Source organism: Motacilla alba, chromosome 8 (assembly GCF_015832195.1).
Source record: "Motacilla alba alba isolate MOTALB_02 chromosome 8, Motacilla_alba_V1.0_pri, whole genome shotgun sequence".
Taxonomy (NCBI): Eukaryota; Metazoa; Chordata; class Aves; order Passeriformes; family Motacillidae; genus Motacilla; species Motacilla alba.
The window spans coordinates 10349392-10376563 of NC_052023.1; the positions used below are offsets into that span (position 1 = coordinate 10349392).

Genomic DNA, 27172 nt, shown 5'->3' on the forward strand with positions numbered 1-27172 from the left:
ATAACATTGCAGTGGTGATATAAGCTGGCAACAAACCCAGAGAGAAGGCTGCCAGAGCCATTCTGTCATTCTCTTTTGGTGAATTTCTCTATTTGGATTCAGTTTAATGGAATGATTTTTATTAGGTCTAGCTGACATCACATGTAACCTGCAAATCCCACCTCCACACTGGCCAGGCATCTTGCCGTAGCTTTGTACACCTTGTGTGCTGGTTAGAAGGGGACAAGCCCTCCTGTGGTCACAGCAGCCTCCCAGTTGTGCTGCCACTGTTAGTTCTTTGCTGCAAACTCTGCTGGCTGATTTAGAGGACAGTAATTAGCTTCCTATTGAGCTGCAAAAGATTGACTGGACAAGGAATGGACAAAACAAAGAAGGGAACTGATGCAAGCCAAAAGCAATTTGTCAGCCGAGCCTTTGATTTGATCAGAGATTGTTTCATAACTACCACACCTGCTTCCAGGGAAAGATACAGAGGCAAGCTTTCTGTAGCTGCAGTTCTTTCTCCACCAGGTATTTAAATTCCTACAGGATTGTGTGTATTCTTGAGTTTTTCAGTGGGAAAAAAAAAATTTCCAAGTTGATGCAATGCCACAAAAACTTATTAAATACACAAGACCTCAGATAGTCTGCAGCAAATCACTGCAGTGAGCACAAGCCTTCTGCTCCACCACCACTTGGTAAGAGAGGCTGTGATGGCACATGGTGGATAGGGCATATTAAAATTATCATCAAAGCATCTGAACATACTTTTCTTACTTGTTATATAAGTAAATAAGTAGACCAACTATTAAATTCTATGATAAGAAAATGAAGTTTTGTATCAGTGGTCAAGCTCAAGGCATCTTTAGAGAATTACTGACTTAAAGGTACTTCAAACCAGTCTGAACCCTCTGCTGCTGTCAGCAAAGCTGCTACAAGGTCTTCTGGCAGCCAATGTCAAAATGCTTCTTCTAGAATGTGGTCATTGGTCTAAATTGCCGTTGTTGCACTGACTCTTCACACGTACTCAACCATCTTCCCTAAGGCCAGCCTCCAAGGTTCAGCTGTAAAAACCCTTCTGCATTTCTCAGAACTACATATACAATAATTCTCTCAAACAGGGGAAATAAACTGAGCCCAAAGTTCCACCTGAGTTTTCAAAACAGAAAAGAAAATGGAGCCAGCATGTGCAGAACATCTTCTCCTCCAACTGCTGTGGTTTTCTCATACCTTGTCCTTTAATTCCAAAGGGGGGTACAAAGTCCCTGATACGTGCCCATTTCCTGAAGGAATCGTCCAAGAACATTGGTGCCGGCTTCGAGAACCTGAGAAAACCAAAATGAGAAAGAAATTAACTCCTGAACTAGAAAGGATAATCTTCTGCAGGAATGTTGAGAGAATCCATACCTAAATGCTGATTCTACAATGACACGGGCAACAGAGTAATGTGGAAGATTTTACTTTTACCCAAAGATGACTGCAGTGAAACAAACCTGCCAGAATTTGTGCCACAAGGACACCCAAATCACTCAAGTCGTAAACCTAGCCATCACTTCCACTCAACAATTTAAAACTGCCCCAGTACTGTTTGGCTATTAATTTAGCTACAATAAACTGTAAATTGTAAACAGGGTTTAAACAGTTTGACTTCCAGCTTTGTGAGCCCAAGCCAGTTTATGTGCTGTCTGAGTGTGTGAGGAGTCTGCTTTGGCCTCACTCGTGCACACACACAGCAGCAATCACCACACAGGCAAGAAAACAGTTCAGGAGATCATGAAGCAGTTTGTAGTTTACAGAGAAAAGAAATGGAAATTCAGTGCCTTCTTCAGCATTCATTAACACATAAATGATTCAAGAGAAGTTCCTGCCAAACCAAACAGTTATGATCTATCCAGAATCCCTTACAAAAGAAAGACCTAGTCCTTCTTAACCATGTCATTATAGAAATACATTATCCTAATTATACCCTCAACACACAAACACAGCAGCTAGTAAAAATTTGTCTCTTCTAGAAACAATTACTACAGTGGCCAGAGAAAAGGAAACAATTAGCAAATACAGAAACATTAACTTCCATATGGGACCATTTCTGAGTGTATCAAGTATACTAGAAAGTATGTTAACACCATTAGAAATCTGGTCATTCAATCATATCAAAATAGTAGCAGAGATGTTCTGGATCAAAATCAATCCCACCATGAAAAGGAATGTACTACATGTTCAGAGTCAGAGAAAACACCTCCACCGCAGAGCAAGGCACATGCCCCTGAAATACATCCAGCTTGGCCAACCTACACATGGGAGCAGGACAGATGTAACCCAGGGGTTTAGCTCTCCCTTCAGGCTGTTTCTGTACTCAGCAGGCAACTCTTACAGCAGTCAGATAACCTTTGAACAACCTGATTTAGGATAAACTCATCTACACTATGCCACAGCCAGGTACAGAGCAACGACTTCAAATAGCAGCACAGTGAGGAAAGGATGGAAAGAAATCTAAGTTATAAACTGATCAAAGTGAAGTCCTATCATAGATGCCCAGTAAAATCACAGATGCAGAAATCTATGGAAAGGGGAAAGAGACCAAGAGAATTTAACAAAACAAGAAGACTCAGAGTCACCCATGCATACTGCTTCACATCCACTCACGCAATCTTTAATAAGATCATCTACAACCATAAAAGTAAGATGCACAGATGACATGGCTGATCTAGAAGGAAAGAAATGTTTTTTCCCAAGCTGGGAACACAAAAGTATATATAACTTTACCTGGGAAAAGGTGGGGGACGTATGTTAGATATATTAGAGCTTCTGAAGCTTTTAAGTAAAAACACCCCACACACCTATTTAAAAACAAATAAAGAACAATGCAGTATTAACTGTAAAACATTTACTCTGAAAATATCCTAAAAACTTCAATAACCTGACAAATTAGTTCAGTGTTTTCTCACACATCTTGGTGCACCAAAATACAATTATTATGATTCCTGGGGTGTCTCCAGGGACTCACCTCCACCTCCTTCCAACATCAATAGGAGGAATCTTTGCAGGACTGTCATGCAATGCAAGAGGTTTTATAAGCTGAAGGCTTTTATAAGCATAGATGCTCACAGCCCTTCCTCTACAGCCATCCCTTGAACTCTCAGCAGAAGCCAGGTCCCACAGAGTGGTCCCTGTTCTCCCCATGCAGCAGCTGCAGAGAGGGATGGCAGCATTGTCTGGGGCTCACCAGCACCTTGGGGCTGCTTTCTAAGGTCACCAAGCTACTCTGGTTTCTGCTGTGACATGCAGTCTCCAGGGAAAACTTGGATGCTTCAGAAAATGCATATATGAGCAGGTTTTATCCTCTTCTCAAGAAACAAGAGGATTCAAGAGGTGCAGTGTAAACAAAACCTTTGCCAGCTCAGTTCACCTGTTCAAAAGCACTGCATGAGAAAGAAGGTACAGGTTATAAGATCAGGCCTAACTCAGAAGCTGGTGTTATTGGTACATGCAAATAACCAGCCTGTTTGCAAGTGATACATCTGGAAAAGACAATTTACAGTAGTCTGATGTGGAGTAGGGAATGCCTCTCCCTCGTGCGGACTTTCCTTTACAAAAGGTGCCTGGTAAAACCAGGAGGGAAGTCAGATCCTCCTAAGACTCCCTGGACCCCAGGGGAGTCCCAAAAATCAGCTGAAACTCAAGGAATGACTAATCTAATGCTCTATGGTATTGCTTCTGCATGTGACAACCAGAGCACCAAAGTGATGCCAAAGAAGGGGTGAAATGATCGTTGGCCTTCTTTACTGTATTTGCTACAAGTAAATCTAGGGATTTTTCCAGCAAAGAACACAACAGCCTTAGACTAGCTACTATTATTTGGTAATATTTAATACTCCTGTATACAGGGCCAGAGAAATGGACTTTTAACTCATACTTTTGCTTCATTTAGGAAGGAGGAAGAACAGTTTTGGGGAAATATTATATCCATATAGGAAAAAAAGGGAGCAAGTTAGAAGATATTTTGCTCCCATAAGTCTTTAAAGTAATTCCATTTTGGAAGTATTAAGAAATTATGAATGCTGTAAGCTCATGTGCTTTGCCACCTCAATAAATCAGAGCAAGCCACAGCTGATGTCCAGCAGTGACAGGGAAATGCTGTCTGCCAGACCCTCCAGGAGCATGGCTGTTCTGTCTCAGCTCTGAACTGCATCTGGTGTATTGCAGGACCCTTCAGGAAATGTTGGGATTTGCCTCAAACAGACCATGGGAATGCTCTCTGCAGAGCACCTAAAATACATTCCAAGGAATGCATGGGAGTTTGTCAAACAGAAAAAGCAAATGTTTCTGAATGATGTTACAACTCTGCCTGTACTGAGCAGCTCGGTTCGGGATGCCGCATTTTGCCTGTCACAGCTGCCTAAAGGCAGGTTGGCTTCACTGGCAACCACAGCTCCAGACCCAAAACAGGTTTGTGCTCCTTCAGAAAATGACACAGAAAGTGAAAGTTTTGATTTTTCAGTCTTAAATTTTAAGCACTTCCTCTCTACTCCACCCCAAATTCCAGAACAGACATATTGCAATCTCATTGCACCTGACACCCTGAAAAGCTGAGGAATTCGGCTGCTTGTGGCACACACTGATGACCTGTGTAATTTGAGAGAGAAATGCCAAGCATCTACAATCTCTAGTTTGAATGGCATACCCTGCTAAAACACAAATGACATCTAAATGGACTAAATGTTTGACATGATAATTGTGAGGTACAAAACAAATCTCTCCCAGTTCTCAAGTCTGAATTCCTCACACAAAGACAGTAATAAAATCTCTAACAATTTGTCACCATGCACAGCAAAAGGAAGCGAACGTTCTGCCAGAAACTGTTCTTAAACAGGAATCTATAATCACACAAAAATGTGATATATATTTGTGCCTATGGGACTCTGGCTTATGTGACAAAACATTACATTTCCAGCTCTTTCCTCCCTGACAAGAAGAGTTGTGACCCCAAAGCATTTCTGAAGGCTGTGCTAGCCTGCCAGAAGCTCCCCAGCCAAGTTTTTCAGCCATTCCATTTTGTCCCTGATACCGAGACCACTTCACAGCTACTCCTCTTTGATGAGCACTGAAGTACTCAGCATAAGCAGCACTAATTCCCCAAAGTATCCTGCAGTCACTATGCAAGGTAGCTATGGGACAATTTTAGACATTGAATCTTGACTAGAATCTGCTCCCTACTCCTTATCTGCTGCTTTCCAGGCAATTAATAGATAAATGTGTAGAAGAGAAAAAGTTACGTCTCAGAGAAAGAAAAAAGAAATAAACTGATTTATATGCCCCTGGCTTTAATGAGGAGGGATGAAGAAAAGGTCAAGTTCCTGAATGAGTAAAGGAGAAGACAGCACCACATTTCTGAGGAACCACAACACCAAGGAAAGGCAGACTGGCAGCCACTAAGCTCCACTGTGAGCTTATATTTCAGATATTCTCTTTTTAAAAAACATCCTCCTTTAAGCTGACCTATGCTTTTGTTTATTCTTTAACTAAGGAGAATCAGTAGTGCTGGAAAACTGAAAGCTGAAAGAGAAAAGCCCAAACAGTGCTAGAACCTAATGCTGTGCAGAACCTGCCCACTGCATTTGTAAAGGGGCAGGAACAGCTTCTCTCTCTTTTTTAAACCACACCTAAATTATTTATTTGCTGTGACATGACTTCTATCTTCTGTTTGCCGATGATCAAAAACATCCATGGTTAGACAGAAGGCACAAAGTCTACCAATGTTATTAATTAAATACAAACTGAAGCCCTTGAGTGCTGAATCATTAGCCCTGACACAGGCATTTATGGAGAGAGAGAATCTAAACTAACCTTTTCCTTTTTCCTTACTGAGACCTAGAGGTATGCTGTCTCCCTTGCCTCCCTTCTCCAGGGAGCAGCATGGTGTGACAGCATAGGAATGAGGAGGTTTGTGACATCCTGATTTTACATTTCTTATTGACATTAATCCTCTGTCAAAAATCCAAGCAGCTCAAAGATCTCTCAAGGAGCTGAAAAATTTAAGAAACGGCATTAATAAGGATTAACCCCATCCTACAACCAACATACTGCTTTTCCTATATCAGCAAACAACCCCCCAAAAAAGATGGCTGCAAGAATATCTTTAACAGCGTAGATCAGGCCAAAAATTAGGTTGAACTTAACAAACTGCAGAAGTCTAAAATAAAAGAACATGGTAGAGAGAACTTAGCACTGAGGAATGGCTGGTCAGAGCTGGTCTACTAGTGCCATTTGAGAACACCTAACTCTTTACAAGAGAGTGTGAGCCACAGATCTCCCCCCATCTTCTCCCCTGCTCTCTGTGCCTACAGACCCTTGAGTGTATCTGCAGCTGTCTCTTTCAGGCTGCAAAGGTCTCAGCTACTTGGCCACTCCCCACACTGACACCAGTGAATTACACAGCAGGACAGCGCTCTGCAGTAAATGTCACCGCCACTCCAAAAAGATGACTTTGAACAGGCTTTATTCCATAAGCAAAGGAAAGGGCAGGTAAAATCAACTGAACCCAGTTATCCCTGCCTACTTCCCTGTGAATGATTGCTCTGTACCTTTGAGGCACTCTGGAACATCTTCAGCCTTCTTGCCCTCTGCTCTCCATCACCTAGTAGGTTGTTTAAACTCATCAGTGCAGCCCTTTTCTCTTTTTCTCATTGCTCTATTTAGAGCTGGACCAGCTGCTCCAAGATGTATCTTAAAAGGCCCCCATCCTCAGCACTGTGGTTCATACAAAGAACATTATTACACTCTTGCAGGAAAGATAAACATCCTATCATGAATGAAAAATGTAACTATTACAGCTGTAAAACTTGTTAAATACTCTACTTTATTCAAGATCAGAAAGCATCAACTCAAGGACCATGTCCAATTCTGGGTCTATGTGAAAAACATGAACAAACTGAAAAAAGGCGACTCTGAAAAACATCTAAGGTCTAGAAAACATGATGTCTGGGGAAAGCTAAAAAAATAACTTTGTTTAGTATAGAAAAAGCTGGAGGAGTACATGATAAATATTACAAGGCTGCTGCAAAAGAGAAAGATAAAATCTCTATATCCTTGGTAAAGAGAAGTAGTAACACTGGTCCTAAAATGCAGCAAAGAAAACGTAATCATTAAAAAAATGTTTCTTATGCTTGGGATCATTACACATTGAAATCTACTGTCTGGACATGGATTACAGAACTCACATCAACTACACCCATTTCTGATTTAATTGTAATATTTTTAACAAGTTTATATCTATTAAACACCAGTTAGCCATAGCTGTGCCTATTTTTTTAGAGAGAAATGCAAATAGATGATCTTTTGAAGTTCTTCACAGGTCTATTTCACCTAAACCCACTTTCATACTGGGCTAACATCCCTAGGAGGTGACCAACTAGCCAAGCTACAGCTGGGCTGGGAATCAAGAGCTGCCCTTCGGACTCCTTGCACCTCTTAAGTATTTCTCTTCATATATGGTAATCAAGTTTCAGCACAATCACTGCAGATAAGCAGCACGTGGATTTTCCAGCCTGCTGCCTGCCAAGAGTGCTTTCTGTTTGTACCCCGCACCTTTGTGATAAACAGGAAGACACGTAAAGTTTAACCTTTCTGCAGTCATTAATGTCTTGGGCTTATGGCACCACCAAGGCACAAAATCAAAGAATGATTTAACATTGGCTCAGTCCCTCCTGCTCACTGACTGTGTTCTGACATGCACAAAGTCCAACAAAGTGTCCTGAGCAGCTTATCCACATAATGCAATTAGTCATGGGGACTGGAAAAGTTTTCAGATAAACTAAATGTTAAAGACAAAAAGAAATCGGTTTGCCTGCTCTGATGAAACCCTCACACTTTCCTCCTGATTCTCCAAACATTTCAGACAAAAAACACACATGCATGCACAAAAATAACAAGAAGCTTGGTTTAAAGGTTGGCTTCCTCTTGGGGAAAAATAACAAACCAAAAAACTATAAAATTCAGAACAGGCAGAAACTTTGTCCTGACCTGCCTCATGCAGCAGCTTATAAGACAACATGCAAAATTTGTCATTGTTTACAGAACTCTCTAATACCAAAACACAATTATGCAAGGCTGAAAAGCTAACTTCTCAACAACACAAGGTTCTGTTGTTTAAAAACCAGTCTTCTAACATCATTTCAATGTCATAGCTTGTTTCCCGTGTGTTATTGTCAATGATGCAAGATTGAATTACAGCTCAGTCTTCCTACAAAAAGCCAGGTGGGGGGTTCAAGAACTCTGAGGGAGCACTGAGCCAAATAGATGAGATTATGTGGTATTTGGAAACATGATGAAGGTGAGCGAAAGCAGACTGCAATTACTGCCTGTGTTTCCAAAGCCTTCTGTGCAAACAAAAAATGAGATGAAGAGGGAAGGTGAAAGGTCCAATACTTCTCCCAAGAAGAAAGAGTTAGCTCCCATAGAAGATGCCAGCCAGCATCTCTGCCAGTTGGCCAGACTTTAGCACAATTATGCTCCTGTTAATACTCCACTGGAACAGGAAGGGGATTGTGCTTTCTAATGAACCCCAACTGGAGAGCAGTCATGTAGGGTCTGCTGCTGTTCAACATTGCACTCCCAAAAGGCAGGGTATCCAGGGGATCTCTTTCTTTCTGGTGAAGATCTAACACATTCCAAAAGACTGCAGAGGATGGGCACAGTTCCCAGCGCAGACCTGTTGTCTTTCATCACACTAATTAACCAGTCTGTTAAAAGCAGTGACTGCACGTTACTTTTATAAAGCCAACTTAATGTTCTCTTTATCCTTCCTGCAGAGAGAAGTTAATCCCTGTCATTGCCACTCACTGCTCATTCTTGCCACCACTGGCCATGTCTGACTGTCCTGAGCTGCCAGAAGTCTTATGGTGGAGCACAACAAATTGCACTTCTCTGTTTCAAAAGCTTCTGATCTCATTTTCTCCTACCACATTATTTAATGCCGATGACTATCTTGAGGTTATCCTACTGTCTCAGACCAATCTTCAGATTTCAAATCATTGGAGGGAACAGTAAACTTTTGAGTGGCCTTCATTTGTTACTTCACAAGTAATTATGTCACTGCAGAGGGAGCCTGGAACACTCAATGCTGTAAAGAAATTGGTATATAGGTAGGGAACAGGACACTGATGAAAAAGAGTCTTCCACCCTCATCTAAGCCAAAAATGCACATATTGCTCAGCACAGCCAAGCATAGAACTGATGTGACTGCTCTGCTGATGCACAGCACAGGGGATGCAGCACAGAAGGGAAAGAGCTGTTGAAACTAAGGAACAACTAAGCACAAAATGAGAGTGACTTGATCCTGATACAACCAGCTAAAGACAAAAATAAGGTCATTAATGTTTGAAAAAATCCAGAACAGCTTTGTTATGGAAGCTAACGAAGACAGGAAAGTGCAAAACAAATTACTTGATGTGAAGCTTGGTCATTTTACGAAAGGGGTTGTATGATTTGGTGTCTGCATAGACAGAAGACTGGACTTCATAATTAATTCAGTTTCTGAATGCCTGATGTTCCTTCACCTCTGGCCCATTGCTCTTATCCAGGTCAAGAATCCAAGCAGGGCAAAAGTTCCCTGCATAAGTTTTGCAGGAGTGAGGATGCTGGTAGAAGAAATGTCAATGTTTCAATAATTTCTGTAACTGAAACAGATGGGTTGATCTGAGTGAAAAGAGTCTTTAATTTTTTCAAGGCTCATATACTTCTGGAATGACCAATGCCATTTTAGAAGCTAGACAAAAAAATTCCTATTAACACAATATGGAAAACATTAGTCTGTTGTGAAATACACGTGGCATTAACAGAAGTCTTGTGAGCTCTTCTGATTTTCTTACATGTAGGGCAATATTCTGAAAAGTTCTACAGGACACAGTTCCTCGTATCACACACCTGGGAGAATCTCAGCCTTCATGTTAGAAAAATCCCACAGCAAATAAAAATATTTTTTTCTAGATTTATAGTTGGAAATGAGACTTCAATAACTAATAAATGCACAGAAACCTGAGGAGGAATAAAAAGAAACCATTATTTTTCAACTGCATGAATTTTCTGTCCTGACTCATTATTACTGACTATTTGCAGGTTGCAATTCTCATCAGTGCAACTCCCTACAGTGACTTTAAGGTGATCCAGAGAAGGTTTCCTCAACGAAAATGTGTGCAGGGGACAAGCTTGCTTTCACACACCAACAGGAAATGAGAGGAAAACAGCAAATGTAAGGGAAAAAAAGTCTGCAGAAGCTATTGATCTGACAGCTGCCTACAGCACACAAAACAAGCAGACAATTAAATGCAAAGAAACAAAAAACAGAAGTGAATCTTCTTTGCACACCACAAATTGATGCTCAAAGACAATTATACAGATGTTTCTTACAATTTTTTGCCAGTTATTTTCAAAATATTTTTTAAAAGTTATTGCAATGTGCATTTCATGTGAAAAAGTGGCACAGCAATGACCAAATCAGGTCTGCAGTTCATTTGAGAAAATAGGAAGATATGAACTAGAAATGAGAACAAAATTTGCAGTGGAAACAAGAAGGGACTGAAAGCATAGGAGGTGTTGGGCAAGCATAGGAGATGCTGGCCAAGCACTGTTCTCCCCAGTCACCTTGAAATTGGACAATTCCAGCTTTTTGGCTGAAATCCATACCATGGCTTGCACCATTCAGCAGTTGGACCGCCTAACTTATAAAACAGTGATAGTGCAAATGTTCTCTATTGCACAAATTCCCGAGGCCTAAACAATTTAGCTTGTCATGCTCCTTGTAGGAAGTTGTTCAAGGAGCAGTTATGTGATTTTCAAGCTTGCCAAGAAGTCAAAGCAGCATCATTCATCCAACGAGAGATGAAGCTTTTGTCCTTCTATTAGGTGAAACAGGATAATGTTTAAGTGCCATCTCCTAGGTGCAGCCATCAGATGTGCATTTGCAGAATGTACACAAAGAAACCCCAAACATTACTATTAGAATAATTTCACTTGCTGAAAAACAGTTACAGAAAGATCACAAAGCTGCTATTAATGAGATCCCTATCAATCTCAATGGGAAAAATTCCAGATGCATTTCTGTTTCTCTGCTGCACAATAGACTTCACATTGTAGTGCAGGACAAAGTGGGGGCAGCCAGTTGTTATTATTTAAGATTCAGACAGAGGCTTTTTTCTTCCTTTAACCAGATGCAAAAACCTCCAAGGATTTCACTGAAAGCCTGAACCAAAAAAAAAAAAAAAGTGAAACTCAAAAAAAAAAAAAAAAAAAAAAAAAAAAAAAAAAAAAAAAAAAAAAAGCCCAAGTGGAAAGAGTGTTTTCAGAGGGACCTATCCCCCTAGGTGCCAGAAGGTACTTCTGTAACTGAAGATAATGCTTGATAGGGTTGACACAGACCTAATCCAGTTTAATGCAATTTTCTGGCTCCTCTGTCACCTCATTAATTCCAGCCCTTAGCCTAAGAGTGGTGATCTCTAAAGCAACATGCACAAAAATCTTCCAGATAATATCAGCACTATTTAATATACGCCTCTCCCCTTTGGTCCCATGCTTCTAAAAATAAACAAGTATTTTAACAAACCAAGAGTAAGACTCTGAGCCTGTAAAATCTCTTTCTAGGTACTGTTTCCAGAGATAAGGAAGAGTTTCCATGCAAGAGGCCACCTGACAAAACCAAAAGGATTTACTGACTCACAGAGCAAGTGGGTGCTGTGGAGAAAGCTGCAAACAGTGCCAGCACAGACAGCTACATCCTTTCCTCATCACCCCACACAGAAAGTGTCTGGCTTGAGTTACAGATTAGGCAGGGAAAAGAGACTGGAGGTGAGACTTGACTACTCTGATGAAGTAAAGAACCACAAACCGTGTGGACTTCTCCTGTCCTACCTAAAAACAGGTGTGAAAAATAAGGCCTGTCCTTCCGGCCAGCACACTCACTGGCCTCATCCAACCAGGGCCCCCTGCTCTGCTGTGTCCCCACGTCCAAACTGATCACACATCTGGCAAGAGACCGTGCAGCAACAACAACACTCACAGCAGTAACTTCAAAGGACTCTGCCAAGAGGCTTGATGGAGACCTGAAGCACAAGGTATGCTCTTAAAAGCCTACCTTCTAAAATGCTATAAATCTCCTCGAAGAGCTGATATCCTCCCTGACTCACTAATCAAAGCAGAGACACCCTCCCAGTTCTTTTAGCTCCACTTGAAGAACGGTACAGCAGTGCTCATTCCAGGAATGGAGTTTTTCAATGAGATAGTTCATTTCAACAATTTCCCACAAGAAAAAAACTGCATAAAAAAGGATACTGTTGGTTTATGCATTTGAGATTTATGTAAGTCACTGAAACAAATACTAAATATTATTAGCTACTAAAGGAAACGGTTATGGTGAAGATGAGGGGATAAAAACCTCACACAAATATGCCTTTTCTTTCAGAATCCTTGACAGAGAAAGCACTTCTCCTACAGCTGTGGGAAAGAAAACAAGACACAACGGCTGAAGTTAAAATTACACATCTTTGGCTGTTATCAAAGGGAGCTCTAGCACATGGACAAAGTGCAGTCTGCGTGATTCCAATTCCAAACCAAAGAATTGCTGCAGGCGTATTCATCATCGACATTTGTATTTGCTCCTGAATTTTACAAAGAGCAGTGAACATTGCTGATCCACTACTTTTGTCCCAGTAGCAACGTTTAATTGCGTCAACTGCATTCAGCCTTTGTGGAAAGCATCAATAAATTCACTCCTACAATTGATACTCTCCCAGTGACCCCCTCAGGCAAATCAACATGAAGCAGCTCCAGTGTGCAGCACTGCCAGCTGACACAGAAATCCTGCCACACCCAGGAGTTTTCCATACCCTTAGAGTGTGGGTGGAACAAAGTACAGAGAGCAACTCAGCATCTCCATTAATCCACCAGGGAGACATAAGAGAATCACAGAATCATTTCGGTTGGAAAAGACCTCTTAGATCGAGTCCAACCATTAACCCAGCCCTCCCAAGGCCACCACCAAACCATGTCCCCAAGTGCCACATCTAAATGTCCTTTAGCTCTCTCCAGGGATGGTGACTCCACTACCTCCCTAGGCAGCCTATTCCATTGCTTGATTTTGGTGGAGAAATTTTCCTAATATCCAATCTAAATGTCCCCTGGCACAACTTGAGGCCATTTCCTCTTATCCTGGAGAAGAGAAGGACACCCACCCCACAAGAACATCCTTTCAGTCTCTCATCCCATAGAGAGTGATGAAGCTCCCTCTGAGCCTTCTTTGCTCTAGGCTAAATACCCCCAGCTCCCAGCACCAGCTCCTCCCTGAACTTGTCCTCTAGAGCCTCCACCAGCTAGTCTCTGCCTCGGCCTGGAATTCAGTCTATTCACTGTATTTTCTTAACATCATCCAGTTTTGGGCTTTTTTTCTCATTCTTTTGTTTGCCCACTTATGTTTGTCTAACCACTTAGATGGCACTCCACAAACGACTACTCTCAATTTACATCTGTCATAGAGAAGGTGTTCTGTGTTTTCTTTCCACTTCTTAAAAGTATTAAACTTTTCACCACAGACATTTTGGAAGCAGACACACTTGGTGTGACAGGGCAAGAAAATCTCTCTATTAAAATGACAAATTGCAGTCATTTTGTTCTCATTTAATCTTAGCTTTAACAAAACAATCACCTTGTTAAGAAAAACTGAAAAAAGGCATGAAAGCTCTCAGCCTGCAAAGTGAAAGCTTTGAAATGCACTAGCAAAGAAAACGAAGACCATAACATAAAGGACTAGTAATCTTAATCACTAGCTATTTCTAATATATTTTTGTCTTAAGTACCTCTAACCTCCAACAAATCAACAAATGCTTAGTCTCGTCCTTAAACTTAGAGATGTACAATACAACAAATAACAAGAAAGCCATACTTCAACCTACTAAATAAATAAATAATGGCAATCAATAACTTTCTTCCAAAGCTGGAAGAAAATCCTATAAAATGTGGTGACTGCCCTTCAAAATTTTTCCCAAATAATGATTTTTTTAAAAATAATTTCCCCATATAACTTAGAGTAGTTTAAAAAAACTTAAAGCCTACAACCCCATCTAACTCAGGATATTCTTAAATTTCCTTGTCTAAACAGAAAAGTTGAAGAACTACATTAGCCAAGTATCTGCTGATCTCAATGACAAGAGAAATAGCAGATTTGCACTAGCCAGCAAAATAGCAATGCTGTTGGCCAAAAGGAGAACTTCCCGCAAGTATTTATGGGTGCTCTTCGGGCAAGTGTTCAAACAGCCAGCTGTGGAGTGAGAAAACAGTACAGGATCATCCCACGTTACTCTCCCTGCCTCCGTAACGCTCGTGCTCAGCCCTCCTAAATGGTACCTTTCCACTGGACATTTTGCTTTCCCTGAGCTGCAGACTAAGTGCACTTGACTGTGATGTTCACAAGCCACACCACTATAAAACCTGCAGATTCTCATCAATGCTGTGTAAATGTCACTGTCTAAACCACAGGCTACAAGTGACTGAAGGATTTCAGAGACAATCAGCACTTTGCTGAATTCAACAGCAACTGCATAGTAACCAGTCTTCTCAATAAATCAGGTTACTCATGTTACATATTTGTCTTGCAGCAATTATTTCTGAGCATTCCCAGTGCATGTTTTCCCACCACGACAACCTGATACAGGCTCTGCAGCAATGGTTTTCATTTTAATATCTTGGCCAGTCATGGAGTGAATCAAATTGACAGCCCCTCTGCTGATACCAAGCTTTAGAGGCAGCAGAACAGGTCCACTCCCGTCAATTTTTATCAGCCAAACTTTGAAAAATGGCGCCCCTAGTTAGAGGGATTAGTATCTCCCTGAAAACAGGTATTAGGAATAAAAATACAAGAGCAGCTCTAGTAGAAATAAGAACAGGCTAATGTGCAGGAGTATCAACAATTGCTTCCAAACCTGCCTGGGGCCAGCACAGCTTCAGAGAATCTATAACACTTTGAGGGAGCTTTTGTTCCATGGCTACTCGCTTCTTTTAATACCAAGAGCATACTGAATGTGTGCAAAGCATAAATCTGAACAAACTGCCAGCTCTACTCACAGTTATCACCCACTGAAAGCTATTGTGGATGCTTCTTGAAATGCACGTGAAGAGCCTGGACTGAGGGCACTGACCTCGAGGCATGGAGCTGTGCCAGCACCAGCCACCAACCCCAACCCCAGGACAGGCACAGGGGTCAGAGCTGTGCTCTCCTGGTAATTACAGTTACTGTACCAGAACTAGTTGTCTCTGAGGGAGGGGGGAAAAAAAAGGTGTTGCTTGATTTTTAGCTTGGGATTATTTTTTTAAGAATTCATCAGCTTGATTGCCCAGCAGTAAGGAAAATCCCACCTAACGATGCGAGTGAGACTGTGCTGGGGCAGATCAGAGTTCAAAATCTCTTTCCCAAAAATGGCAATAAATGAATGTCCAAGGTGAAGCAAGAACAGGGCAAAGAGATAAAATATTTCCTCCCTAACATTCACACAGCTTTCAAACATTTTCAGCTGAGTGGATTTCCTGAGCTTGATGTGGTTTGTCTAATCAGCAACCCCCCCTTTCCCTCCCAGCAATGGATCCCTCCTCCAAATGTTTGTTCAGACTCCTCTGGAATTTGTACAGACAATTTGCAGCTGTCACATGCTTTGGCAAGGAATTGCCCAGGTATACGACCTGATGCACAAAGAACTGAATCTTTTTTGTTCTGATGCATGTAAGTAGAAACACATTATGCAGAAAGACTATATCAATGATTTTTCCCTTCTACCTTTTTCCCCTGTAGTAAAAGCCAAAGGTAAATTCAGTGCAGCTCAACCAGAAGACCTCCCATGAAAGACCATATCTCCTTCCAGCTGCCTCAACAATCACATTGCCCCCTACCTCTCAATCCCTCTTTGCCCTCAAGGTCTTTTCTTATTTTGCATTTGGGATCTGACATTACCAAGCTTGAAGAAATTTTGTTTCATGCAGCTCTTATCTGGATAGTACACTCCACCTCTGTACAACAGAAGTCTTTTCATCAATTTATTATGTTCCTTATGTGTGCTCCTGCTGTATCTCCTAAAGCTTCCAGCTGGCTCCCCTGATGTCTACCTCAAGTCACTTGCTCCTACCCACCAGGTGAGCACCTTCTCCTTTTTGGTCTGGCAGACCATTCAGCAACATTTAAACTGGGAAGTACCGCAGGTGGTATTGCCTCTTCCATCTCATGAGGAGTCCAGCCACCTCCTGTGTCCACAGAGGACAGCTTTCCTAAGATGTTTCTGGCTGCTAAGATGGCTGGGAAGTTTCAGATTTATGGCCTATGACTGAAAAGCTCTCTCTGCACACTGTAGTTCCTGACAGGACCATTACAAACTGCAGGGAAGGACATGGACTTGCTGGAGCAAGTGTAGAGAAAGGCCACGAAGATGATAAAGGGCTGGAGTGCTCAAGGGTAGGGTGGATGGGGCTTGGATCAGCCTGGTCTAGTGGAAGATGTCCCTGCCCATGGTAAGGGTGAGTGGAACTAGATGATCTTTAAGGTCCCTTCCAACCAAAACCCTTGTATGGTTCTATGGTCTGTATAGGACTGAAGTGCCATACACATACAGTAAACCCCAGCTGCTTTCTGGAAACCAGGCACACGCACAGAAACCATGGCACACTCAGGAAATGGTCTGGGCTTCCAGCTGGTGAAGAACATGAAGTCACTAGATCCACAGACTGCACTGAATAAGAAACAGCAATTATGGCAGCTACCAACTGCTTCAAGAGATCCTCTCCTGCTCTTTTGAGAGGCCCAATGTTCTTCAGCAACTGCACACAAGGAGTCAAACATCAGCTTTCAAAAAGACGTATTTCATTAGGAGATGAGGTCTGTCCAGACACAAATGACAAAGAGCCACATTCCTCCTCTTTAGCTTTGGCTAGCGTGGGAATGAAGCTCCGGCACAAGAAAACTTCCTCTGTAGCAATGTCCTGCAGCTGTCAAAGAACTAGCATGTGAACAAGTCAGGCACAGGAAGAAGAGAAGTGCTACTACAACCCTGGCCAACTGAGCAATTTCAGAGTCTCAATCTGACAGCACAAAAGTAGGTGACCATAGAGACACTCTCCCACTTTCTGTACAGCTTTGACACAGACATCCACATGTTGTCCCTATGGAGCTGCAGGAAGTACAGGAATACATATGCTTTGATCCAGCAATAATGACTTGAAACCCTGTCTTGTGTGGGAAGTGTTGACAAATTACCTCTGGTAGACACTGAAATCACTCAAACAATTAACTGAGATTAGATTAGCTGGTAGGTTTGGAAGAGGCTATGAATAAGATGTGTGCAGCTGCGCATGTTTTTGCTCAATTAGATGACAGTAGGACATGTATTACTTCAAACATCAAGGCTACACCAAATCAGATAAGCAATCCCACCTAAAACAAAAACCAGCAACATACTTCCCACAAATGTAAAATAACTTTGTGCTAAGCCATAGTGGAATAAACTGGCCAGAGACAGTTTCTTCCCAACCCCAATCAGCTTCAAAATCAATACCCTAAAGGGCAAGAATTCACATTCTTACTTTTTAAAAAAATCTACTGTAACTATAGAAGTTTTATTACTTCTACATTAGTATTAGTTTATGATGTTACATCTCTCTTTCAGATCCTGTCTCAATAAAATGTATAACATAAGACTAGTTTGAAACATTATCTATTTCCATTTAATTGAAAGCCAAAAAGGTTTAATATTTATGCAATTTACCACTTTTCTAACATCCACTAAATTGTACACACCTATGGTATTTCCTCTGCAAACTAAATGCATCACATTTTTGTCCATACAAAACCTGTCCTTCCTAGATAGACATGCTATGATTTTATTTTGGAGTAGATCAGAAACCAGATGTGAAGCAGATTTGCAGACACACAGGTCTTCTCCACCACTACCTCTTCTTAGCACGGGGTAAGAGGAAGAGCACAGGACCAGTACCTGAGCACTTTGGGCATCCTTCTAAAGGAGGCTTTACAGAACTGGTGTGAAAGAGCTTCTGAAGGACATGTGAACGAGTGCAGTGAAAAAACACATTTTGAGAAGAGCCAGCTTGACAGTGGTAAAGGCTGTTGGCTGAAGTAACCTAAAAGACCACCAGTTTTAATTTGTCACACCTCTTCTTCCACCCCCTCCTGTAAAGTCACATCACATCAGCTGAGAAAACATCACCAGGAAGACATAACCTGGTGACATAAGAAAAGCCATAAACACAGGATTCCACGGACAATGGGACGGGTTCTTTGGTGACTTGGACTAGAGAGTTTAATTTTTAAAAGCGTATTCAGAGTCACACCTCTACAGTCTGCTTGGGACCCATCTGACAGTAGTCCTTGAAGCTCAGCAGTGAAGCAAGTAAAAAGAAGATGGTGAGAACAAAAGAGCTGTAAATGGAGGGGGCAAAGCAATACAAGACAATATAAGGAAAGCACAATGAATTGTCATAACCGATGCAACAGGCCACAGCAAGGAATAAAAAGGCACTGAAATGTGAGATTCGAGCCAGTACATATATAGCAAAACTTTAAAAAGGTTCACACTGGATCACATTGAATTACAGGAGTCGTGCTGATCTGTCATTCCATGGTCACCTAGATGTTTAGAGTTCTATTTTTAGCATTCCTTTTTAAGAGTTTTCCTGGTAGAGCATATTTATTGTGTTGTGGTTTCTCAAGTCTATTGGCAAGTTTAGGTAATATTTGTTTCTTTCATTCCTGCAGCTGAAAGTCTGATTATAATGAGAGATTGCTCATTTTGGTTAGCAGCTCAATCTTTACACTCTTAAGCCTCTTTAAAATTCCTGGATATATACAGCCTAGGATGGGTGATTTAGCACTGATTAGTTTAGTGGTGTGAGAGAGACCAGAGATGCTGCTCAGAGATATTTCACTGTTCTGAAGTTAGTTCCTCAGCATATGAGGCTTGAAAGCTGAAAAATAGGAGAGCAGCTTTACAAATTGCAACAGGGAGGAGAGCTAAGGCTTCCATCAGATACATTCTATCCTCCACCTCCTTCCTGTCTGTACAAATGAAAACAAAATGCCTCTAACTTACAAAAAATACTTGCTATTATGGGCAGAAGCATGACGAAGAATCCACCCTCCAAGCAGTTTTAGTGACAGCTTCCGTGGTAGTCTACCTCATGATCAATGGGGTTCTTTTAAAATGATTAGCAAGGGTGTAATTAAGGAAACTGAAGGAAGAAAGAACTCAAAAGATGAATGAGGCCTTTATTCCAGGTATCACTGAGATGGGGCACTGGCTGTATCAGAAGCAAAGGCGAGGGTCCTGGTGGGCAAGATGAACACGAGCCAGGGCTGCGCCCTTGCGGCAAAGGCAGCCAAGAGCCCCCAGGGTGGGGGACCCTTCCCCTGCTCAGCACTGGGGGGGCTCTGCTGCAGGGCTGGGGCACTGCTGGGCTCCCCTCTGCAGAGACACACACTGGAACGAGTCCAGCAAGCTAAGATGATTAAAGGATTGGAGCATCTGCCACGAGGGGAGGCTGAGAGAACCGGGATTGCTCAGCCTTGAGCAGAGAAGGCTCAGGGGGCTCTGATCAGGGTGCATAAGCACCTGACAGGGGCAGTCAAGCAGGCAGAGAGACTCTTCTCAGGGGTGCACAACACACAGGGCAATGGGAAAAAAACCTGAAATACAAGAAGCTTCATTGGAAATAATAATACTGCTAGGAAACAGGCTGAGCAGAGGGGTTCAAACACAACTGAGCATGGTCCTGAGCAACCTGTTGCAGGTGACCCCACTTTGAGCAGGGGTTTGGACTAGATCACCTCCAGAGGTCCCTGCCCAACCCACCTCGTCCATGATGCTGTGATTCTTCTCCCCATGGAGCAAGGAACAATAAACTTGCAAGAGCTCAATTCCTATACAGGTCAAATCTCAGAAACAAGGGTCTGCTAAAACCCCATTTTATACAAGCGCTGTAATTCCTGCTGACCTCAATCAGCCTAATCAAGTGGTAAGATTACAAAATGAAAAAAAGGGCTTTAATTTGATAATTACTCGTAGCTATTCCATTGACCTAATGCTTGGCCACGAAGAGCTCATGAAAACTGGATTAATGCATAAAAATAGAGGATTACATCCTCTGGAAATCACAGTTGAAATTTGACATTCAACAAAACTGGAAATCTGTAGCTGTAATGTCATCCCATTGCTAAGGGCCATATTTACTGGCATAAAACAGACAAGGATAATTTGATCAATCAAGGTATGTGCTGTTTAGTCGAAGCTCTCCTACATATACAAACATCCAACACCATTCCACACCTTCACAACTTACCGAAGTGGTTGGACTGATAAATAAGTTAGCAGCAGAGCTGTGTGACACCACTGTCTGCGTCGGGAGACTCAGGGCTATGGTACAGCCAGCAGTGCTGCTGCAGGCAAGGACAAAAGGACAGCCACAGAGCAGAGATTAAAAGAACAAGAAAGCCCAGCACGTCCAGTGAGTGTACACATTATGGCATTACTTAAAATGTTAACCTGTGTTGCAAAGGAAACAGATTGTGACAGTGACAGCGATTTCTCCCTAATGTTTTGATTTTTTTTTTTATTTTTTTCTAAGCTACTTTCAGCACAGTCATCTGACAAACTACAGAACCATGCAACTAACATAAACTTATACAGCTAATAAGCACAAATGGGAAAGATGCTTCACTTTTGTGATTGAGTCAAATTAATAATTCAACAATCCCTGTATTAGTCAAGGCTCCCCAACAGCATCATGGTAAAGAGGTCAGAAATTTGAAAATTATGTGCCCAGACACATGATCTGGTTTCATAATTTATACTCATGAACCATCTTGGCCAGCACAAAGCAGAATATTTCTTGAATACAAACACACCATAGGAGCAATAGGGACTCCACTTTATCTGATCTGAGGCTTCTTTTCTACATCACTTCAGCATCAATCCAGCTGATCTGACAAAAGGTATTAAGCAAGAGACTGGGGAACAGAAAGCACAGCCAGCACTTGGGTTATGCTGGCAGCTAGATGGCAGGTTTTATTCTCCACAAGTATTATCAAAGCCTGAGTCCAAAAAGCACTTAGAGGCCAGAGCCTCCGAGGCATGAAGTAGTCTGTGAACATCCAAAGAGTGGGTAGCTCACTTAGGACTATAACAATCCCAGACAGAATCCTGATGAGGCCAAGGTTCCTGACAACACAAACACCACAATTCAGTGATTTAGGAAAGGCTGGCAAACCCATGAATTACTCCCTCTTCTGTAATCCACAGGGCACAGAACTGCCCTTCCTCCAGAGATTTGTCCCTCCTGCTTCCCAGCAGCCATCCTAGAAGGGGCCCTGATACCTCCTTCTGGAAGCACCTTAGACTCCTTAGCCCTCACTTCACTCTCTTTTCCTATCCAAGAGAGGGAGGAAGAAAGCTGAACTTAATCCTTTCCCTGCCTGCAAAGAAGGAACCAAGTGAATTTACTCATAAACTATCTATTACTTGGACTATTTTTTCTTGAATAATTCTAAGCCAAGAGTGACTCAGAAATTGTTTTGAGATAAGTTTTATCAAACTGTTCATAACCATTACCCCATTACACCATTTGAAGGGATGGTCAGCATGAAGAATGCCTTTCCATCACTGTGTGAAATTCTGTGCTTTAGCAGCTTTCAGTCATAGAGGTCAACATTTTCAAAATAGGCTACCCAGACTTCACTTTTCTAAGGCAATTTAAGTAAAATAAGCCTATAAAACTTTGGCCTAGATTTCTGAGGTATTGAATGCATGCAGCTCTCACAGCTCTGTAGCATATATAGCTTTAAAAAAAAGAGACTAGGTTCATAAAACATGGATATAGACTAAACTTCGGAAATGTTGGTTTAAAGTCAAGGATCTGAAACCGATCACAAAAGAAACCAGAGTCAGCTTGTGAAAATATTTTCTATGCATTTTTTCTTAGCACATTTATGCCACAGCAGTATAAAGCATCATGCACACAGCAAAGATTTATTGAGTTATACCTTCATTGGGCACATTCTTCTCTCTCTTTTCAAATAAATTTTAAAAACCAACATTAATATTACACTGCAGTGGGGGATCCATGCCCACAAATGTCTCCTTTTTGAAGCATAATCCATAATGAACATGCTTTTAATAAGCACCTCAGACACTGCGGAAATGTCACCAAAGTACTAACGGACTATTGAATGTCTGCTATGAAATACACTCCTGCTTCCACAGAGCTCTGCTAATGCTTATTTTCCTACATCATTCCTAGTGCTTGCAGGGGTGAGACACACACTCTGACTATTGCTCTGGTACCTCAGCTGGCTTCCTTCCTCCTGTAAGTACATTTTACAGTACTTGCAGGAGATGTGTGCTTTAGGAAAAAATGAAATCTATACTTTTCTATGGCACAGGTCCCAGCAGGCAGATCTCTTATGCTTGTAATTGAATTATTCTAGCTTCCCTTTCACTCTTCCCGACACCAAAGCACAGACATAACCACTGGGCTTTTTTGTTTTTTATTACCTCCTCACTGTAGGCAAACAAGGACAGTAAATTCAGAGCTGCATCACTTAGACGGTACAAGCACTGCAGAAAACATTGACATAACACATCAAATTAGCACCTTACAAGAATTCCCATTACTGGTCTTTTCTTTCCTGCTTAGTTCAAGGAGTAGAACACTACACTGAACCAACACAGGCAAGAAGAAAATCTCTTCCCTCTGGTAAACAAGTTTTGCTAGTTGTCTGCAAATTGAAATGCAAGAAAAGTAAGGGCTTCTCTTCCCTTTTCATCAATGTAATTCAGAGCATCTAGAAATGAAAATTCTAAGAAGAAATAGCAAAGGCAGCAAAGGATTCAACATTTACAAATTTCCCATGAGGCTAAACTGTAACTTTTATAGTCTCTATTCTATTAGTACCATGTTTGCTTTACAATTATTTCCATCACTGTTGTGCACTTCTATTACTCGTTAATAAAGCATGGTTTTACTCTTCTGCAATGCCCTGATTTTTCCTTCAAGATGCTGACAATATATTAGACTCCACCTCCCTCTGATTAGTGAGCACAACTGAGAAATGCAACAGAAAACTCAGTGGATACTCCAACCCACCTCAGAGTCAGAGACTTGTGGCACATCCACATTATGTAACCCAGAGCTATGCTGCTGAGACAAACTGGCATGCCACACCAAGGTAGGAGCCCGCTCTCAAAAGCAGGAGAGCCATGTCAGAGAGAATAAAGCTACCATGAGGCTTATGAGCTCTGGCACAGGGGCCTCAGATGAGCTTCTCCTCCTTTCAAAGGCAGGCTTATGCCCACCATTTCATGCTAAGTGTACGCATTACATAACATGATGCTCAAACTTACCACATTCAAACTTGTGGGGTACTTTGTGGCAACATCTGGCAGATAAAGAATATGCAATTCAAATCTAGTTTCTTTTTCCTTCACTCAGACAGATGAGCTCTCTTCTGCCTTATCTTGTTTTTCTCCCTAGTCTCAGGTACACACATACAAGGATGAAATAATTCTGAACGTTTTACAGGAAAGTATAACCTAATAATTTATCTTTGCAATTAAATCCACTATAGGCTTGCAAACAGCTTGTGTGAGCTGTCAGAATGTCCCTAAATTTCCTTGGAAAGACAAAAAGGTTTTATGTTTAACTCAGCTAACAGTTAAGTGGTTGACAGTAACTGTCCACAGAGTCCTGCAGAGGCCAATAAGCCTGATTTTAATAGAGTGGAAAAGAGGGAGTTAGCGAAAGGAGGCAGATCTTGTCACTGAAAGTATGACAAATGAGAAGGATGAACTTAATAGCAGTTTTACGAGAGACTAAAAGGAGTGATACAAGTGTAAACAAGAGAGAAAGCAGCACATTACTGCAATAATACTAAAAAGAGAAAGTCCCAGCTCAGGGTTCAGCTATGTGAAAAGGAGGCAGCTTGCTGGTTTTTTGTAGATCAGTTTTGGAGCAGAATCCCATGGGTTATGTCTCTACATGGCTATACTATTCGGGTTACATTTAGCAATCTGATCTTGTTATTTAGCAACACAGACTTGCTGATTCATACAAGCTAACCCAGAACACAAAGTGTTTGGATTCTCTTTTCCTGTTAAACTCTTTGTTATTTACTGCCTGCAAGACTGCACTGAAGTTCCAGCCAAAACTCACTTCTGCTGTTTCCAATGTACATTCCAAATACAAAAAACATGGCATCACATCAAATGTTAAAGTAAGATCATTATCATCCAGCTGCCAAATAGTTCCTACAGGTTCAGAGGCAGACAATTACAGAAATCATGAACAGTGGCTCAGCAGAAGGAGCTGACAAGTGTTTTCATACTTGTAGTATCACACTGCAGTATCGCAGCATACCGGAGACATGGTGGTCTAGAGAATAAAAGATTTTACCATGGAAGGAAAAGGGTAGATAGGGCAGTGGCTCATAACCCCAGAGCTACCCAAAGAGCACAGTGTGCGAAACTGCAAAAACAGGCAGAAATACTTTGCACAGAAAGGGCAGAATAATCTTTTGCCAGCAGAATAACCCAGTAGCCTCCAGGAATGTTACTCACAATGTTAATCACCACGGAGTCAGGGATGAAAGCTGAGGTCCTATTGTGCTGTGCAGCATAAAACCATGGACCAGCCCATGCAAAAACATCTGTCATTCATTTGGACAGATAAGGCAAAGGCAACACAAATTCTACAGAGAAAGGGAACTGCACAATGGTAGTAGTTATTTTAGCTCCATAGTTGAGAAACAGGTTTAGATCAGAATAGAATGACACAGTGTGAAGAAACTAAGGCAATACTACAAGGGTAATTTTAATTAAACACTGTAATTGAAGAAAACCTGGAAAGTTCTAAGGCAGTTGTAGGAAATAAAGCCAGGAAGGCCTTAGAATAGATGTAAATGAGTCATTTGGCAAATTTAAGGAAGTTCAGACTGAAAAGCTAAAAAGAATTCCACAATCCAACCACCTTCAGGATTTGTTTGAATTTCTTGTATCTATTTAGCTGTTGCAGTTCTTTAAACTCTCCTAAACCCAAGGTGACCTTTAAAAAAAAAAAAAACCAGCACAACCCAAAAAATTTGCCAGCACACACAAACATATTCTAAAACACACTGTCCGGAACAAAGAGTCTCCAGAACAGGGCACCAAATAGTCTCTATAATAAGCTATGAGCAATTAGTCTGCTGGGAAACAAATCAGCTCACTGCATTTCAGCAGAGTGAAGGTGGCTGTCATGCTTCAGGGGTGATGGTAACTGCAGGGTCTTTTCCTGAGCAATGCTTACAGGAAACCCACCAGTTTATACCTACTAGTGGGAACTGAGAGAATTTCCAGGGCCTGGGAGGCAAAGCTTTGCAGTAGCTCGCTACAAACCACCGAAGTACTGCTTGTGCTCCCTTGAAATGCCCCAGGGAGCCTGAATCCTCTGGTCCACCAGCTCTCTTATTCTTCTCTGCTGCCTCTGAGTCCTCTCATTCCATCCAAAATTCCGAAATAAAAGTGAGAAGAGAGATCTGTCACAGGATTTACATAATGCCGTAGGAGCCTTAACAATGTTGTAAACAACAAAGGTTACCATCTTATTTAAACAAAAAAGTAAACAGAGATGTAGCCCAAGAGAGATAAAGGAGGGACACAATCTGTGTGACACAATCTCCATCCACACAAAAAGGCAGATGGAGCCAAAAGAAGAGCTCCGAGGAAAAAAACAGGAGGAGGGAAGTGATTCTCTTGCATGTGCAAGAAAGCAGCCCAGGACTACAGCACAGAACAAACCCTGGGAGACAAGGCAGAGAACAAGCATCTCCTTCCCTATCACTGAAGTGAAAGGCAGCATTATGTCAGAATATTGAAGAGTTGACACTTGGCTTCCACAGTCAAGACAAATCTACAAAATCTTCTAGCAGCAGATGAAATGAAGAGATTGATGCCAGGTATATTCAGAATTTTGCACTTGGCTAATTGTATGCTTTGTTTTGTAGCTACTTTCAAGCTACCGATCAAGAATTTCAACTATGATTTGCTGGAGAAACCAGGCTGGTTTTTAAAAATTTTGTTTAATGGTCTGACATGAAGAGGGTGCACTATAATCCACAAAAAACCCCAAACCAAACCTAAAATAAAACGTAGCAGACAAACCCTCTCAACACTCACAAACTGGAACAAGCTTGGAAATCTCCCCTCCTGTGTGTCTAACTCTCTAGCTCACATGCCAGGTCTTGGGTATTAAAAGAAACACCTCAGGAGCAGCTGAAAGTCTGTGCTATGCTAAAAAATAACTTCCAGAAGCAAGAGATTCCCACAACTCTAGACAAGTCTCAAGTGTTTAACACTGATTTTCCCACTTAATTTTTTTACTTTTCAGCTGCAGTGGCCACTGTGCATAAGCTGTTGAGGGCTCCTCCTCATCCAGGTGTCTGGGATACTCAGGGTTCTTCTCCCCACCAAGGAAGAGGGGCTTGTCACTGATGGCTGCTCCAAGTTCTCCAGAAAACTTGAATTATTACTCAGTTTACCAACTGCACACAACAGTGCCTGTGCACTTACTTCTAAACAGGCCAGGCAACTTGTTGAATACTGTTAGATCTGTCTGTAGGAACCTTTTCCTCTTCCCTCATGCACCTCTCCCTGACTCTCATTGGGCTTCCTGCATCTTCAGGGAGCACAATTTCTTTAGAATAGCTAAAGACAGGATCATCTCAGAATAAACTGCCCTCCTACTATTGCTTTATTTGAATTACTGGATCTTCTGTTTAACATAAGATGACATTCGAGTATTTTAAGATCTTAACTGAATAAAGACAGTTCTGTCAGTGAAAATATTTACAGTAACCTCACTAATTGAGACTGATTCCAGCTTCCTGAATCTCATTATGGTAAACTGGGCATTGCTGTGAAAGGGAAACAAAGAGGAGATGAATTAAAACAAACATGCAGAAACCCAAACAACTGCTTCAAGTGATGTTAATCATTACAAAAAACCTGTCAAAAGCATCCCTCTGACTGGCATCTGTCAAAATATCTCAGCAGTTCATCATCTCACAGCCACCGTTTAGATGGAGACACAGGGTGCATCAGTCAGCACTGCACATCTCACACAGCTC

The 27172-nt window shown here is 41.6% G+C and overlaps 1 protein-coding gene across 11 annotated transcripts in view; it reads right to left on the reverse strand.

Moving 5' to 3' along the window:
- ST3GAL3 (ST3 beta-galactoside alpha-2,3-sialyltransferase 3) overlaps positions 1–27172 on the reverse strand; it is a 177714-nt gene that overhangs the window by 68791 nt on the left and 81751 nt on the right. For all 11 annotated transcript variants that reach the window (XM_038144177.1, XM_038144186.1, XM_038144182.1 and 8 more), the window contains one exon: positions 1210–1304. In XM_038144177.1, the coding sequence (XP_038000105.1) occupies positions 1210–1304 (95 nt within the window). The remainder of the gene's footprint in view (positions 1–1209; positions 1305–27172) is intronic.